The sequence below is a fragment of the Artibeus jamaicensis genome, unplaced genomic scaffold (genome assembly GCF_021234435.1).
Source record: "Artibeus jamaicensis isolate MK-2021 breed Jamaican fruit bat unplaced genomic scaffold, CSHL_Jam_final scaffold_804, whole genome shotgun sequence".
NCBI lineage: Eukaryota > Metazoa > Chordata > Mammalia > Chiroptera > Phyllostomidae > Artibeus > Artibeus jamaicensis.
The window spans coordinates 2,110,177-2,127,974 of record NW_026522055.1 but is presented as its reverse complement, the minus strand read 5'-3'; the positions used below and the strand labels follow the sequence as shown (position 1 = coordinate 2,127,974).

Here is a 17,798-nt window from a genome sequence, read left to right as displayed (position 1 = left end):
GTGGCCATCAGCCATGCACATGTGACGAAGGTCCAACAAAAACTTGGACACCAAGTTTGGGTGTCCAAGCCAGCTTCTCTGGCTGTCCTACTCTGTGCGTATCGTCACTTATCATTACAGATATTTAGGTTACGCTGATCGTGACTCCACAGAGAGAGGACACCTGGAGGCTCTCAGGTCGGGACTTTCCTGGACGCTGCCTGGTGTGCAGATTTTAATCTATATCCTTTAGTTGTATTAAGCAGCAACCATGAGTATAACAGCCTTCAGTGAATTCTGTGAGGACTTCTAGTGAGTTATCAAACCTCAGGGGAGTCTTGGAGTCTGTAAAACCTGAAGTTGGTGTCAGAGATCACAGTGGTTTTAGAGACCCTGGAATCTGTAGCTGGTGTTAGAAATGAGGGCATTTTGTTGGACTGTTCCCCAACTTTGTGGCTGACATTAGACATGAGACTCTGGAGAACAAGGCTGACTCACTGAAACATGGTTTGGGAAGAGGAAGGATATGAGGTCAGGCATATCAAACCTTTGAATCCTGGATGGCCCTGAAGTCACCCACACTATGGAATACAACTGTTTTGCAGTCAGTTACAGGAGGGGTAAGTTAAACCAATTTTTTAAAAATTATGGGTCCAACTCCCAAGAAGTGGGCATACTAGATGCATGAGGAAATGCAGAATAGCAATAAGCAGCTAAATATATAATCACTTGGTCCATTTTATGTGTAAGTAAAGCTAAAATGAAAGTAAAGAAAAAACTGGGGTGGAGACTCTATCCCTATGGTTCTCATCCGAGGGGGGACAGTTCACCATCCATAGACATTTGGAAATGGCTGGAGATACTTTAATTGTCAAAACAGGGCATGGGAAGCTCCTGGCATCTTGTGGGTGGAGACCAGAGATGTTGCTTAACATTCTACAATGCACAAGAGAGCCCACACCACACAATCAAAAACCCCACTCAGCTACAAATGCCACATTTTCAACAGCACTGAGGTTGATAACCCATGACCCTAATCCAACCTGTGGGAAAGGGCAGGGGTGGAAGGGTGTAAAGGCAGTGAACACAGCTTGTGGTGACATTTGAGCCTGTTCTCAGAGGAGAAGCACGTGCTGCAACGACGGAGACTGGGGACACTATGACAAGGAGGAGGAACCAGGTGAATTCAGTGTGGGGAGGCCAGAAGGGACAGGAGGTGTTCAGGTGGTGGCAGGGATGTGGCTGAGGAGTGTGCGGGTTGGTGACTGAGAGAGTGGCATGGTGATAGTGAGGCTGTGAATTTTCCTGAACATCTCCTTACTGAATCGATACCTTGAAAGTGGCAGGTGGGGAAAGATGTGTAGCCAGGGGAGGAGCATAGCTGGAGCTGAGTGTTAGAAAGTTCCCTGTTCTGCTGGAGTTTTAGTTTTGGTGTGGCTGGAAAGAAGCAAACAGCTTAAAGGAGCTATCCAGAGGGCAGGAAACAGAGAGCCTCAGAAAGCATATCTTTCACCCTGTGGCTCAGCCACAGACATCATCCCTCAGGACGGACAACCCTGTGGGGCAGACAGACATCATCCTCAGGACAGACAATGCCTGAGAGTGAACAGGAGAGGGGGGAAGATGAAGCAGAGAGAGGAGCCCAGCCAGACGACTCCTGGTTCTCTGCTCCCTGACAGATCCATTCAGCTCCACAACTTTCCCCTCCTTCCCCCAGACAGGAACATAAGACTTTGGACTCAGGCTCCTCTGCGGAGTTGGGAGGCAGAAACCAGAGTGCTTCCTGGGACCCGGTTTCAGCACCATGGACAGTGGTAGTGGCCCAGCCACAGTCCACCTGGGGTTCAGAGTCTTCCTGGGGTTCAGTCTCCTGGGAGTTTGAGCAGCCCCTGGAGCCAGCCATTTATCAGGCCCAGGGCAGAGTTGGAGGGACTGGGTGAGTGTTGGCTGACCTCCTAAGTCACTAATGATGGTCACGGGTGTCGGAACCTCCGGTGTGCCGCCTTCCTCAGACGTGGGCTTTTTCCCCGTAAGGAAATCAACTGTGTACTGGATTCTGTGCTAACTCATTAGATGGGAAAAACAAAGCCAGATTCGGAGCATCACTGGAGGAGAGCATTCACCACTTAAAGTGGGGTCCTTCTGACCCTTTACAGCTGTTCCAAGACCTTAGGAAAAATCAGGTTTGTTTTTAGCTTTTTATCTGCCCCCCAGCCAGCTGAGTACCTTCAAGCATGCTTTCTATCTTTGCCCATCTGAGTTGATGAAACTCTTACAGTCCGGGACAGGCTTTCCCTTTTTCTGGGTTTCTCACATTTCTGTCAACAGCCTTCTGGTCTCTGCCAAGGTGGTCTCAACCACCCCAGACTCCCAGCCCCACTTCTGTCCAGGCACTTTCTGCAGTAACTCACCCAGGCTGGCCTGAGCCCTAAGTCAAAGAGTCGCAGGAAGTGAAGTAAGTAGATTTATATGTTATATAGATTGGTGATAAGGAGTTTGCAGGAAAACAAAGCAGGAAAGTTATGTAGAAAATATGGGGTGGATTACATTCTTCATGGTATTGATTGTGGATGTCATTTTTGAGAAGCGGAGCTTTCAGTGTGCACACATGCACACTCACCACAGGTGCCTCCCAGTCACACACACCTCTCAGATGTCCACACAATTCACACAAGGACCACAGACACACATGTACACACAGAGGTCACAGATACCCATATACACTCATCTACAGACAGACATGCCTCAAATACACAACACTTCTAAAGAACACACACAAACAAACACAACAGGCCTGAACCCATGATTCTCAAACAGGCAGCTTTACAGGGGAAGATTCAGGCTGGTGGTCAAGCCAAGCAGACCCAACATCCCAGCAGAAAGGAAGGTCAGGGACGCCCATGACTCTAGGTTCTTCTCTGCCATTCCACTGACCTTGTCATTCTCAGAAGCCACCCCCTGCCATCTGATGTCCCCACACCCTTAGTCCCTGAGGCTGTGGTCCTGCAGTCCCTTTGGCCTCATCACCCCACCCACTGGCCTGTGAGGGTAATACAGTTGTGTCCACACTGAGACCAAGCACTGGGAGATGGGAAGGGAAGGGGGGAACATCTCCCCACGTTCGGAAAGACTGAGACCTGAAGCCAAGACAGGTGGGAAGTGAAGTGGACTCACCTGAAAGGAGTGAGGGGCAGGTGAAGAAGCAGGAGGGGAAGAGAAAGTGGGAATGAAAAGCAGGAAAAGAGCAGGTAGAGGAGGAGGAGGTGGATGTAAGGGGCAGGGGCAGGGGAGATGTGGAAGAGAGAATGGGGGAGGGGAGGAGGCGGATTCCCTTGGATCCTGGAGCGGAGATGCTGAAGGACTGACTGGGACAAGGGGGCTGCAGCTGTACCCCCTCTTTGCCCCACCAGCGTCTCGGGCTCTGGTCCTGCTCTGTCAAATGGGGTGACTTGCCTCCCACACAACCCTGCTCCCCTTTGACCCCCCGGCTCAGCAGTCCCATCCCCCAGGCCCACCGTCTCTCCCACCTCAGGTTCCTCCAGCCCACCCTCCTCTTGTGTCAGCCCTGACCAGCCAGACTGTGACTTAGTCCCTGCCCCCAACTCCAGGTCCAGCAGGGTCTGCCTCACCTTAGCCCAGTCCCCAGAACACCCCGCTCCACAGACGGGAGGCAGGAACCCAGGGTGCAGGCGCAGTGACGGGCCTCTCCAGCTGAGGGAGCTGCCTGAGCACAGCCCACAGGGCTGGTCCTGCACTGGGGAGAGAAGAAGTGGGTGGCTGGGCTGAAGCTGCAGCCATGCAGAGTGCAGAGCTGGTGGAGGAGAAACAGTGGCTTCCTCCCCTTACCAAGTCCTTCCCTTCCCTCTTCTCCTCACACCTGCAGAGCAGCGCCGTCCTATAGACCTGCCCCGTGTGGACGGTGTCCAATGTGGGCCAGACCAGGCCGCTGCACACACTTCACTTGAGGGAAACCCCCTGTGTTTTCTGGCTCAGGCTGTCACAACCAGTGATGCCACTATGAGTGTAAAACACAGCAAGTCATATTCTCACAGTTCTGGAGACAGGAAGTTCAGCATCAAGGTGTTGGTAGGACTGGTCCCCTCTGAGGCTTCTCTGCTTGGTTTGCAGACGGTTCTTCCCCTGCAGTCTCTCCTCTGTGCCTGTCTGTGCCCTAAACTCTCTTTATTAGAGCACCAGTTCTATTTTATCAGAATCTACCCTAGTGACCTCATTCTAACTTAATCCCCCTAAAATACGCATCTCCAACACCAGGCACATTCAGCAGTAGTGGGGGCCACAACATGAACAAATGAATTTTGGGGGTGACAGAATTCAGCCCACAGCACCCCGTGAGCCTGGGTGTCTGACTGTGCACAGGCAGTGAGGCCTTTCCCCAGGCAGCACAGTGAGCAGGAGGGAGCCAGGCTGGAGCCCAGGGCTGCCTGGCTGCAGAGCCTGCAACACTGATCCCACCCTGGAGTCCTCCACTCAGGAAGCCAAGGGCTGAGCTGACCATCAGGGGATGTCCACTAAGGGCCAGACTCAGAGTGACCACTGAGGACCTGTCAAGGCCAGCACCTGCCCTTACCTAGGGTTCCCCACAGACGACCAGGTTTGAGGACTGTGAGGCCTCCCTGTGAGGGTAATACAGTTGTGTCCACACTGAGACCAAGCACTGGCAGATGGGGAAAGTGAGGCTTGGAGGGCAGAAGAGCCAGGCCCACCTGACTGCAAAGGCATCTGCTGGCATCTTGCACTCAGTCAACACCAGGGATGCCCGGGCAGGGGAGCTCCAAGCAGGTCAGCCAGCTGAGGACCACCTGTGGGGTCACAGGCTGCTGACCTCCTTGAAGACCTGATCCTGTCCTCTCTGGTCCTCTCACATGGGAGCTGCCCAGAAGACCAGAGTTTCCTACACGCCCCCATGTGCTCCCACCAACACACCGGGGACCACCTGGAGTTGGCATGGACTGGAGCCCCTCTGCCTCCTCAGGTGTTAGGGTCACTCTCAGGGACAGGGACAAAGGCTGCCACTGTCTCCACTTTGACTCCATGCCCCTGAGGGGGTAGATGCTCTGGAGGATCTACCAGAGCAGTGTTCATTCATTCATCCATTACCACCTGTCTCACCTGGAGGACTAAGTCACATTTCATGCCTCACCATTCCTGTCAGCCCCTCCTGAGTCCCACCCCCAGGGGCTGATCCTGTGTATTGTACAGAAGCTGTGTCTGCTTTTCTGAGTGGACAGCAGTGACAGAGGGACAGGCGAGGACATGGAGTTGAGAGTGGTGGGGTGGGTCTTCCTCGGTGTGTGGGGACCTCACGGGGATATCGTGTGGAAAGTGGAAGTGCTTATTCTCCAAGGGCAGGGCCAGCTCCCCCACTGGGGCTGCCCACTTCCTCCTCACAGATTGTCACCTTTCTCCCTTCCCCCTGGCTTCCTGTTGGGACTTCCTCTCAGTCCTGTGACACCAAGACCCTGACTCTTACCCCAGAGATGCTGCTGCTGCTGTTGCTGCTGCTGGCCCTGCTGTGGGCAGGTGAGTGCCCCAGGGGGAGCCTGTGGGCTGGGGTGGAGGCTGTGGCTGATTGGTCTTTCCACACAGGGTCCCTGGCTCAGAATCCAAGATTCCGCCTGGAAGTGCCGAGGTCTGTGACGGTGCAGGAGGGCCTGTGTGTCTCTGTGCCCTGCACCTTCTTTTACCCCCAGGATGGCTGGAACCAGTCTACCCCAGCTTATGGCTACTGGTTCCGGGAAGGAGCCAAAACAGACAAGGATGCTCCTGTGGCCACAAACAACCCCAATCATACAGTGAAGAACCAGACCACTGGTCGATTCCACCTTGTTGGGGATCCCCAGACCTACAACTGTTCCCTGCACATCAGAAACGCGCAGAAAAGAGACACAGGGAGATACTTTTTCTGGGTGGAGAGAGGATCCTCTGTGAAATACAGTTACATACACAACCATCTCTCTGTTCAAGTGACAGGTAAGAAACAGGGACAAGGTGAGGACACATGGCTGGGTTCTGAGGGCTCCTGACCTGGGAAGGACCCTGACTCTCCTCATCCTGGGAAGGACTCAGGGGCACCAATGGGGACTGGACCCTGGGGCTGGCCTGGCACAGAGGCTGCAGTTAGGGGCACACCTGGGGACCCCTCCCCCAGTGCTTTGGTTTCTCTTCTCCAGATCCGGTACCTGACATCCACATCCAGGGGACCCTGCAATCTGGCCACCCCAACAACATTACCTGTACAGTGTCATGGGCCTGTGACAGAGAGACACCACCCATCTTATCCTGGATTGGGGTTGACCTCACACCCCTGGGTCTCAGGACTCCCAGTTTCTCAGTGCTCACCCTCACACCAGGGCCCCAGCACCACAGCACCAACCTCACCTGTCGGGTGGAAATGCCTGGTGGTGAGATCAGGGAGAGGACCGTCCAGCTCAATGTGACCTGTGAGTATGCACCCAGTGAGGACACCAGTCCTTGAGGACGGATGGAGTTGGGGGCATAAGGTTGAACTGTGGAAGCGAGGCCAAGGAAGAAGGAAGGAGGACACCCAATTTCACCTGTTTTTTTGTGTACCATGTTCGTGGGCGGAAAGGGCCAATGCCCACCATTCTGCCATTGAGAAGGGAACAATTATGTCTGTCTGTGCAGATGCCCTCCGGAACCTGACCATTGTGTCCTTGACAGAAGGCACAGGTAAGGAGAATCTTCTCCTGTCTGGGGGGTGGAAGTGGGTCTCCCTGTGCCCTGCAGAGCAGAGCTGGAATTTCAGAACTCAGGTGGGAGATAGACTCGTGCCAGGTGAGAGGAAATCGGAGGTTAGAGGCCCCCTACTCACTCCTTCTCAACTCACAACCTGGCCTCCCCCATCCTGACCCCCTCACGGGACACTGCATGAGGTTCTCAGATGTACAGCACTGTGGCCAGACATTCATAGAACTTACAAAGGTATAAGTTTAGTTCCCCCTGGCACGACCCATAGTTATTACAATGTCATTCACTATATTCCCTCTGCTGTACTTTATATCCATACTATTGTTATAAAGGGCAATTTGCAATGTTATTTTTTAAGTCTCCCTTGATTTCTGCTAGTAGCCTCATGTAAACACCCCCAACATGGCCACTCAGTCAGGCCCCACAGGACTACTTGCTCCTCTGGGAGCAGGCGGGGCAATGCCCCACCCTGGTGGTAGTTGTGCTGTGTGCCATCCTCCCACAGTGTCCTCCACCCCAGCACCATCGCCTGGCCAGCTCCCTACCCTTCTTGTGCTCTGCTTAACCTCTCCTCCTCCAGGAAGCCCTCCCTGACCTGCCAGTCTCATTCAAGTCCCGTCCTCAGGGCTCCCTCAATGCAGTTAACCCCCCATCACAAAGTGGGTCTTACTACTCTGTGAGAACCCCCTTTTGGGGCATTTCGTCCATAAGACTGTGAGCTGTGACACACAGCTGAATTGGGCAGGTGATGGTGTACCACTTTGACAGACATAAATGTCAAGGTTCATACAGGGAAATCTGGGGTCTGCATTGGCACTGGTGGTCAAGGCAGAAGGCGTGGGTACCTGGATGGTCCAGCCAAACACTCAGCAGCCCCTTGCAGAGGCTGTGATCTCTGCCCGTAGCCCTGTCCCCTTGGACCTGAGCTCTGATGGTAGAGCCCATGGGATTATGGAAGAGAAGAAACTGATGTGCATAATCTAAGGGGGGGGAGAGGGAGAGAGAGAGCACAGAGATGATGAGAGAGACAGAGACAGTGGGAAATATAGAAACAAAAAGAGAGAGAGACATATAGATGAGGAGGGAGAGGCAGAGCCACAGAGAGGCAGGGACCTTCAGATGGGGAGAGAGGGAGACCTCACCGTAGCTGGGACTTGACTTCCTCTCTGTCTTTCCAGTTGCTGAAGTTCTGGCCAATGGCTCATCTCTCCAAGTCCAGGAGGGCAAGTCCCTGCACCTGGTGTGTAAAGCTGACAGCAACCCGCCCACCAGTACAAGATGGACCCGGGGCAGCCTGACCCTGGAGTCCACGGACCCAGGGGTCCTGATGCTGCCCCAGGTGGAACTGGAGGACCTTGGGAAATACATCTGCAGAGCTCAGCAGCTCGAGTCAGCCTCTCTGGAAGCCTCTGTGACCCTCAGAGTCAAGAGTGAGTAGGAACACACCTGGGCACAGGGCCCTGGGTTCTTGGGGAGGAAAGAGGCTCCTGTGATCCCTCCCCTGTTTCTCCACAGACCCCCCACAGCTGCAGGGACCTTCCTGCTCCTGAGAGAATGAGGGTCTCTGCTGCAGCTGCTCCTCCCTAGCCCAGCAGACTCCTCACTGTGCTGGCAGCTGGGGGAGAGGCCAGTCCAGGGGGATCCATAACAACACCTCCTATGTGGTCAGAGAAAAGAGCTGGACCAAGGCCTGAGGCTTCCCTCAGGGCTTCACCTGGGACCCTCCCTCCTGATGCCCTGTTCCCCCTTCCCACCAGCCCTCAGTCACACACCTCACATCATTATACCAGGGCCCCTGGAGTGTGGCTTCTTTCCATACCTGACCTGCTTTGTGCCCTGGGCCTGTGAGCAGGTCATGCCCCCCTGTTCTTCTGGACACCACTGCTCACAACAACTAAGGCACTTTTGCCCTTTTTCTAACTGGGCTTTTTTACCTTTTGGGTTGTTGAGCTGTCTGAATATTTTTTGACCATAGAGACATAGGTTTATTTCTGGGCCCTCTATTCTGTTCCATTGATCTGTGTGTCTGTTCTTATGCCAGTACCAGACTGTTTTGATTACTGTGGCCTTGCAGTATAATTTGATGTCAGGTATTGTGATCCCTCCTACTTATTCTTCTTCCTCAAAATTGCTGCAGGTATTTAGGGTCATTTATGGTCCCATGTAAATTCTTGAAACATTTGTTCTACATCTGTGAAGTAGAACACCACACGGCCAAGGCCAGGGTGGTGAAATTGATGGTGGGAGGTGAGGGTGGTGGCAGGAAAATGGAGTCAACTGTACTCGAACAACAATAACAAAAAAGAACAATTTTTTGGTTAAAGATTCATTTTCTTTTTTAAATTCTCATTCAATTAGAGTTCTCCATATTTTCCCGTTATTACCTCTGACCTGCCCACCACTTTTCTCCCACAATTTTTGCCCCAGTTGTCCTTGTGCATGGGTCCTTTATGCATGTTCCTTGTCTTGACCCTTCCCCTTCTTTCCCTTTGGTCACTGTCAGATTGTTTTTTATTTCCATGTCTTTGTTTGTATTTTGCTTGCTTGTTTGTGTTGCTGATTAGGTTCCACTTATAGGTGAGATCATATGTGTCTTCCACCACTGGGCTTATTTCACTTAGCAGAATACTCTCCAGTTCCATCCATTTTGTCCCAAAGGGTAAGAGCTCCTTCGTTTTTTCTGCTGGGTATTCCATTGTGTAAATGTACTACAGTTTTTTCATCCACTCATTTACTGATAGGCATTAGGGCTGTTTCTAGCGGTTGGCCGTTGTAACTAATGCTGCAGTGAACATTGGAGTGCATAGGCTCTTTGAATTGGTGTTTTCAGAGTCTTAGGGTATGGTCCTAGCACTGAAATTTTTAGTCAAAAAGGCAGTTTCATTTTTTATTTTTTTGAGGAAATTGCATACTGTTTTTCACAGTGGCTGCACCAGCCTGCATTTCCACCAACAGTGCACGAGGGTTCCGTTTTCTCCACATTCTTGCCAGCACTTGTTGTTTGTTGATTTGTTTATGATGGCCAGTCTGACCAGTGTGAAGTGGTGTAGAATTTATTTTCTAAATTGATTTTACAGAAAGAGGTTGGGAGAAAGAGAGAGAGAGGAACACAATTTATTGTTATACTTATTTATGGATTCATTGGTTGCTTTTTGCATGTGCCCTGACCAGGGATTGCAGCCACAATCTTGCTACATCAGGATGATGCTTTGACCCACTGAGCTGCTAACTCATTAATAAGAACTCTTACTCATTGTAAGAGTTCTCCATATGTGCTGGATAATAAGCCCTATTGGATCTAGGAATAGCAAATATTTCTCCCATAAATAGGTTGGCTTTTCACTTTGTCCATACTATTAATTTATTAACAGAATGCATTATTTTGATAAATTTCATATTGGGACTTTTACTTTCAGCCCAAATGCAGGAGGTCAGGGCAGGTTCAAGGTTAAAGGCACAGGCAGTCCTGCGTCTATGGATGCAGGAAGGCCTGGAGGACGCCCTGCAGGTTCCCAGTGGAGCTGAAGGACACAGGATTGCCATTGAGCAGATGATGCCCTCCTTGTCTCTCTTCCCTGCAGGAAAATCAGGGCCCAGGGCAGCAGTGGTAGTGGTGGCCATCGTGGAAGCAGCTGCTAAGACACTACTCCTGCTGCTCTGCCTCATCGTCCTCATGTGAGCTCTGCCTCAGGGACAAGGGAGGGGAGACATGTGGTTGAGTCCAGAACCAAGGCTGGGGATCCCAATAAATCAGGGGTAGTGCTGGTAGGAGCTGAAGGGGTGGTGGGTGAAAACCTCACATGAATAGCCATTGTGAGTGTCTAGGCTGGCAGGAACCTTCAGTGTTCAAGATAATCTGTGGGACCAGATCTGCCATTCCCAAATTTACCATCCCCTCTATCCCTTGAGAAATAAACAGGGGGTTGGGTCTACTGTGCACTGCACCCTGATCCATCCAGACTGGAAAACCCTGGTCTCTTCTCTCAGAGTCAGGTACCACAGGAGGACAGTGACGAGGCCCACAGAGGGCATGAAAGATGCAAACACAGAATCCAGTTAATGCCTCAGGTGAGTGACCCAGGATTCTCACTGCCCAACATCCCCCTGACCCCACCTCCTGGATGGTCCCTGGGATTGCTCTGCTCAGCATGGTTACAACTGAGCTGCCATCTTCCACCCTAAACCCACTTCTGTGCAGGATTCTAGTCACACAGATGACACGGTGCCCTCCCTTCCTTTTGTGATTCAATAAATCACTAAGTCTTTTTCCCCCTTCCTTCTTATCACAGCTCAGCTCAATGCCTGTTTCCTCCCCATCCTGACCCTGGTCATTCCTGGGGCCTCATCTCTTGCTGGGTCTCTGAACTCCGCAAAGGTCTGCCTCCAACTCAGTCCTCAACTGAGGCCAACAGACTGTGTTTGCAGACCCCCAACCCCCATACCTAAATCCAGCCCCCCATACACAGCATGAACAGCAATGTTTCCTCTCTATGGCTGGGGTGAGGGCAAACTCCACAGGCTGGATTTAGGGCTGGTTTGGCCTGCACCCTGCTGACTCTCCACTGGATTCCACCCTCTTCCGGAATCTCACAACATCTCCACACCAGGCCATGGTCATTGTGACTGAGACTTTGCACTTGCAGTTTCTCCTGCTGGACTGCCTTTCCCTTCAGATGCCTACACCTCCAAGTGCTGATCATCCTTTGGTCTCAGTTAGTAGTCACCTCATCTTGTGTGTGTGTGTGTGTGTGTGTGTGTGTGTGTGTGTGTGTGTGTAATTCTTGTATATTGTGAACAATGAAATATATAGGGGAGTCATTTATTTATATCCACTTTAGCAAGAACGACTGACCACCGACTATGTGCCAGCATTTTTGTAGACACTGGTTATGTGTCTGTGGGCACAGCATCAAAATCTCTGTCATCCAGAAGCTGCCATTCTGGAGACAAGAGGATAGAATTTAACTCACTGAAGACACTACAGCACTGAGCCACAGAAGGGAGGGCCTGTGTTTCAGGGACCAGAGAGGGGATTTGAAGGGGATGTTCTATCTGAGAAGCAACCTCATGACCGCTGAGGGAGGTCAGTGAGAGTGCTGGTGTGAATGATGGAAAAGAGGAAGTGGTCAGGACTGGAGATGGGTGTGTGTGTGTCAGTGTGAGAGGGTGAACACAATGAGGGGAGACAGACTCTGGCAGCCCACAGAGAAGAGAAGACACAAGAAAACACGTCATCACTGGGTCTCAGTGGTTGGTGGGGAAGATGTGAAGATGTGATTGGAGCAGGATCAGGGGAAAACTGCAGGAGAAGACATGGGATTTCAGGGTCCAGAAAACCCTCTGAGAAGTTTGTCTACAAAGAGGAACAGAGGAGTGGGTCTGGAGAAGGAGGACTTTTCTCAGTTCCTCCTTTGCTTTTTCCCAGAGGTGCCCTGTGAGTTCTCGCCTGTGTTGCTTTCTGGGACCAATGAAACAAGTTACCACACACTCAGAGCATTTTTTGGTAAAGTTTTATTGTCTTGGTTCTTGGGGCCATAAGTTCATGCAGGAAGTAAAATATCTTCTCATTCTGTCCTTCTAAGTTCCCAACTCAGACCCCTGGAACAGGGAGAGACTAGGTGCCACATCTTGGGGTCCCATGTCCTGAACCCCATGATGAGAAATGAGTTCTGATGAGTGGAAATCCAGTGGTTGGTGGGACTCGTGCCTTCAGACTCAAGGGGAGAGTGTACCTTTGTGATTCCCAGGGGCTGGGCCTCTTGGCCATTTTTGGTTGGTGTCTGGGTCACTTCAGCCTGTCTCTGGCCACACTGCCTCATCCTGCTCTGGGTGCAGAAAGTCACCTGTTGTGTCTCCCTTGGAGGACACATGTGACTACATTCAGGGACTAACCTCAACAAGAGAGGATTCTCTCCAGGTCAATATCCTCACCTCCATTCCATTCGCAAAGACCCTTTTCCTCATCAGGTAATGTTTGCAGGTAGCAAGCGCCCTTTGGGTGGCCAGTATTCACCCTCAGCACTGCCCAAGTGACCTGGAGCCCCCCATCAATGTCCCCGTCCTGCTTCCAGACCTAGTTTTCTCTGCTCTTCCATGTCCTGATACATTACTGGGTCAGCTCACCAGGGGCACATGTTCTTGGGAACAGGAGGTTGCTGTTCTATAAAGGACACCATTGAGAGACTTAAAGGAAAAGTTAGAGACTTGGAAAAATATTCCTGCAAATACAGACTTGATGAATGTCTTGTATCCAGAATATACTCAAAGTCCTCAAACAAACCAATAAACAAAATATCAACCCAGCTGTAGAAAAAAAGTCACTAAACAACAACAGAAGAAACAACCGCACTGAAAATTTGGTCAATTATTTGAATAGACAATTCTACAAAGACACACAAATGGTCAATAAATCCAAGAAATTATTCCCGACATTATTCACATTAGACAATTTAATTTAAACCACACAAGCGGCTTCCATCATGATTCTGTAAGTTTGCTATATCAAAAAACTAAAAAACAGAAAATACCAACTGTTGGAGCAGATATTAAACAATGGAACTCTTTTGTTTTGCTCTGTTATAAAACTGTGCATCTGCTTTGGAAAACAGTATTGCAGTTCCTCAGCTTATTAGATTTTTTAAAATCCTACACTTATATTATTACAAAATACACAGGAAACATCATAAACTGACCGGTGACCACAGCCTTCCTGTGTTGGGAGGAAGGGGTGTCTGTGGTGGGGACTTTCTCGGGGACACCGACCAGGTCCATGGATCCCCTCTTGTCTTCTCCTCAGCGAAGAGACACTTAGATGCTCAGAGTGCTTGTGAGTGAATGAATGAATGAATGTGTGAGTGAGTGAATGAATGAATGAATGAATGAGTGAGGACTGCCTTCTCCTCACAGGGATCCCCTCTTCCCTTCTGCCCCGACTCTCACAGAACATTATGAGTCCTACACGCTGTGGCCCCAGTGTGACGCCCAGATGAGGCTCTGACACCTGCTCATGCAGGAGTTAATCAGCCCCTCTGATGGGGGCCCTGTGTCCTCTGCTTCTCCCAGTTTAATGGCTACAGATACAATGTGTAGCTGGAATCACAGTACCTGTCTTTCTGTGACTGGCTCTTTTTTCACTTAATGCAGTGATCTCAACACCTGGTATTTTTTATAGTCCTTTTATTATTTTCCCCAGTGTGGTGGCTGTGTGGTATTACAGCACCACAGTTTCTATTTGCAGTTCCCTGAGCACTACTGAAGCCTGCCGCCTTCCTAGGTGCTTATTGGTCCTTGGAATATCCTGTTTTTCCTCTTGGGTGGTCTGCCTTTTTCTCCTTGAATTTTGGAAGATCTTTACACAGTCTTCATTTACTCTGGATGAACCCTTGGTTACATACATGTACTGGGAAATATCTTCTCTTGCCAAAAAGTTACATTTAGGAATAGAAATACTTTTTAAAAATACAAGTTCCCCTCTACCCAAAGAAGATAATACAAGTTCTTAAACATCGTCAACCAAACAGAAGATAGAGGTACAAGCAAAAGTGACATCTCTCTCTGTCCTGAGGTAAACTTAGTACATAACAATGTCCTTAATGCAAATGGTGCATGTTTCATCACCTAATAATCTAGGTCATCAAATTATCCCCCATGTTACAGAGCAGGAAACTGAGGCACACAGAGGTGAAGTGACTTGCCTCCTGGAACACCCTCAGTAGCTGGGCCTAGACTCAAGCCCAGAAATCTCTTCCACTTCAGCCACTCCAAGAAATTTCATGTTTCCATTCATTGCCTTTGGCTCAGAGGGCTGTTAACTGTTTAGGAATCCGACCCTGACACACCTTCTTTGCAGAGATGCTTTCTCTGGGCTCCCCAGCCAGCTACTGTGGGTGGGGGTGCACCATCATTTCCGGAGCTTGACCTCAGAGTACGGGGTCTCCTGGGCCTGAGGGTTGTGTGGTTTCATGTTGTGGAAACTGAGAGCAGCGTAATGGAGCTCATGCTCAGAGGGGGAGGTGGCCAGCGCTGGGGGCAGGTGGTGGGAGGAGGGTGCATTCAGGTGACCCTGAGTGGGAGGAGAGAGGGGTGTCTGAGCTGGCCTTTGGGGTCTGGAGACGGGTACTTGGGGCTTGGGGGTCTCATTCATTTGTCCATTTCACACCCATTTCCCGAGGACTCATTCCCTCACCCAATCACTCATTTATCCATTTGTACCATTAACAAATTTTATCATAAAAGCTTGTTCTTATTACTAATCTCACATAATCCTTATGACCCCTCTCCATGGATATGACTGTTATCCCACTTTACAGATAGGAAAGGTGATCTCATGTTCCTTCCTACTTTTTCATTGTAAGTTATAAACATTGTTCATATTGCATTTCTGTTAAACTCACTGATGTTCATGATGGGAGCATCACAGCTGTGTGGGGAATATTCAGGGAGGGGAGGTGGAGTCAGGGACCCAGGGTAGTGGTTGAGGGCTTGGCCAGACAGGAAGCAAAGGAGAAGGGCCTTTCTCCAAGGGAAATGGGTCAGGACTTGGCCAATTGAAGGCTTTGAGGGATGCGGGAGAGGACAGTTCTCAGATCTGAGGGGCTCTGCCAGGAAACATGGGGGAGGGCCCAGTTTGGGGGCAGAGGAGGAGCTCCTGTGTTCACCACAGAAGCACTGGGTGGAACATGGCCCCCGGCACTCACCTGGGAGATGCCTTCCTGGCTCTCTGCCTTCTCTGCCTGTTTCTTCCTGCAGATCCTCAGTCTGAGGAGAGAGACGGGGCCTTTCACCCAGCAGGCTCCCACCTGGGGGCCTGGCAGGGCTTACTGAGGCAGGTGTGGAGGCTGCTACCTGGCTGCAGGGACCAGGACGGGAGCACACGCCCCTCCTCCCAGACAGCTGCAGCCAGGTGTTGGGAACACAGTGCACTTGGCCAAGGTGCCAGGAAGCTGGCTTCTTGTCACTGCATCAACTTGTGGCACCTCTTCCTGGATTGATCACTTTGTCATAACTCTGGGCTTTGAGGTTTGGAGATTCTTTGAGTCCCCACCCCCACACACCACCACCTCCACCTCCTGAGGCCTCTGCCCAGCCTGGGGTCACCACCCACTCATATGATGAGGCCCAGGCAGACGGCCAGCAGGGCTGTGGCACCAGCTCCCCCGACAGCCCCCTGAATCACTCCTGTCCTATGTCCTGGTCTCCCTGCAGAGACGAGACACCTGGGGTGAGCTCCTCTTTCCCTAAGCAGGTATCTGAGCACCCCACCTTCTCAAACCCATGCTGATCAGTGTGCCCAGTCCCATCCAGGACTCCTTTGTCCCCCACCCATTCATATGACTGCAGGCTCCAGGTCCCCTGGTTCCCTCCCCAGCCACATGTCTTTGGGGCCTGGACTCCAGTTCCCCTTTGCATAGAGCCGGGCCACGTTCCCTCCCACTCAGTGTCTTCTAGGGTCCAGGGTTGTGCACCCCCTCCCTGGGCTTCACCAGGCACACCCTGACTTGGCAGCAGCAGGACAGTCACTGTCTCCTTCCCGTGGGCGTTCTGGGCCTCACATCTGAGCCTGAGGTTGGATGTAAGCTCCCCACGGACACTCAGGGAGCTGTTGGCCCAGGGCTCTGCTGAGTGGAAGGTGACTGTGTGGGAGGCATTGCTGTGGTTCCCCTCCAGCAGGCCCTCCCCTGGCCTCCAGCATAGGGTGGGGGCTGGCTGAGCTCGAGAGGAGCAGCTGCAGTGCAGACCCCAGTCCTCCCATGAGCAGGAGGGTCCCTGCAGCTGTGGGGGGGTCTGTAGAAAGAAACAGGGGAGGGATCAGCGGAGCATCTCTCCTCCAAAAGACTCCAGCATCCTGCCCACAGGTGTGTTCCTACTCACTCTTGACACTGAGGGTCACAGAGGCTTCCAGAGAGGCTGACTCGAGCTGCTGAGCTCTGCAGATGTATTTCCCATGGTCCTTCAGTTCCACCTGGGGCAGCTTCAGGACCCCTGGGTCGCTAGACTCCAGGGTCAGGCTGCCCCGGGTCTACCTTGTACTGGTAAGCAGGTTGCTGTCAACTTTACACACCAGGTGCAGGGACTTGCCCTCCTGGACTTGGAGAGATGAGCCATTGGCCAGAACTTCAGCAACTGGAAAGACAGAGAGGGAGTCAAGTCCCAGCTACGGTGAGGTCTCCCTCTCTCCCCATCTGCAGGTCCCTGCCTCTCTGTGGCTCTGCCTCTCTCTGCATCTCCCTCCTCATCTATATGTCTCTCTCTCTTTTTGTTTCTATATTTCCCACTGTCTCTGTCTCTCTCATTATCTCTGTGCTCTCTCTCTCTCTCCCTCTCCCCCCTTAGATTATGTACATCAGTTTCTTCTCTTCCATAATCTCATGGGCTCCACCATCAGAGCTCAGCCCCAAGGGGACAGGGCTACGGGCAGAGATCACAGCCTCTGCAAGGGGCTGCTGAGTGTTTGGCTGGACCACCCAGGTCCCCACGCCTTCTGCCTTGGCCACCAGTGCCAATGCAGACCCCAGATTTCTCTGTATGATCCTTGACATTTATGTCTGTCAACAGTGGTACACCATGACTTGCCCAATTCAACTGTGTCTCACAGCTTACAGTCTCATGGATGAGATGCCCCAAAAGGGGGTTCTCACAGAGAAGTAAGACCCACTTTATGATGGGGGGTTAACTGCATTGAGGGAGCCCTGAGGATGGGACTTGAATGAGACTGGCAGGTCAGGGAGGGCTTCCTGGAGGAGGAGAGGCTTAAGCAGAACATGAGAAGGGGAGGGAGCTGTCCAGGTGCTGGTGCTGGCGTGGTGGACACTGTGGGAGGATGGCACACAGCACAACTACTGCCAGGGTGGGGCGTGGCCCCGCCTGCTCCCAGAGGAGCAAGTGGTCCTGTGGGGCCTGACTGAGTGGCCATGTTGGGGGTGTTTACATGAGGCCACTAGCAGAAATCAAGGGAGATTTAAAAAATAGTGTTACAAATTGCCCTTTATAAAAGTACTATGGATATAAAGTACAGCAGAGGGAATATAGTGAATAATATTGTAATAACTATGGGTCGTGCCAGGGGGAACTAAACTTATACCTTTGTAAGT

The 17,798-nt window shown here is 51.4% G+C and overlaps 2 protein-coding genes across 2 annotated transcripts; one reads left to right on the top strand and one right to left on the bottom strand.

Annotated features, from left to right (window-relative positions):
• The first annotated feature begins 5,399 nt into the window (after positions 1–5,399).
• LOC119040918 (sialic acid-binding Ig-like lectin 13) lies at positions 5,400–10,387 on the top strand. Its single transcript, XM_053659778.1, has 6 exons — positions 5,400–5,520; positions 5,587–5,970; positions 6,171–6,440; positions 6,646–6,690; positions 7,887–8,138; positions 10,290–10,387. Exons 1-6 carry the CDS (start codon positions 5,478–5,480, stop codon positions 10,385–10,387), a joined length of 1,092 nt encoding a protein of 363 aa, XP_053515753.1. The 5' UTR covers positions 5,400–5,477.
• A 3,872-nt stretch (positions 10,388–14,259) lies between these two features.
• On the bottom strand, positions 14,260–16,512 carry LOC119036189 (sialic acid-binding Ig-like lectin 11; the record flags this gene model as incomplete). Its single annotated transcript, XM_053659777.1, has 4 exons — positions 14,260–14,770; positions 15,405–15,465; positions 15,816–15,906; positions 16,206–16,512. Coding segments are annotated over 4 exons (621 nt in total), but the record flags the coding sequence as incomplete, so codon positions are not given.
• Between the last annotated feature and the right edge of the window lie 1,286 nt (positions 16,513–17,798).

What these genes read in the sequence shown, in the direction of transcription:
- LOC119040918 (XM_053659778.1), top strand. Translation starts at nt 5,478, where the DNA reads ATGCTGCTGCTGCTGTTGCTGCTGCTGGCCCTGCTGTGGGCAG. An exon ending in GCTGGCCCTGCTGTGGGCAG is followed by an intron (nt 5,521 to 5,586) that starts GTGAGTGCCCCA and finishes CTTTCCACACAG; the next exon opens with GGTCCCTGGCTCAGAATCCA. An exon ending in GTCCTTGACAGAAGGCACAG is followed by an intron (nt 6,691 to 7,886) that starts GTAAGGAGAATC and finishes CTGTCTTTCCAG; the next exon opens with TTGCTGAAGTTCTGGCCAAT.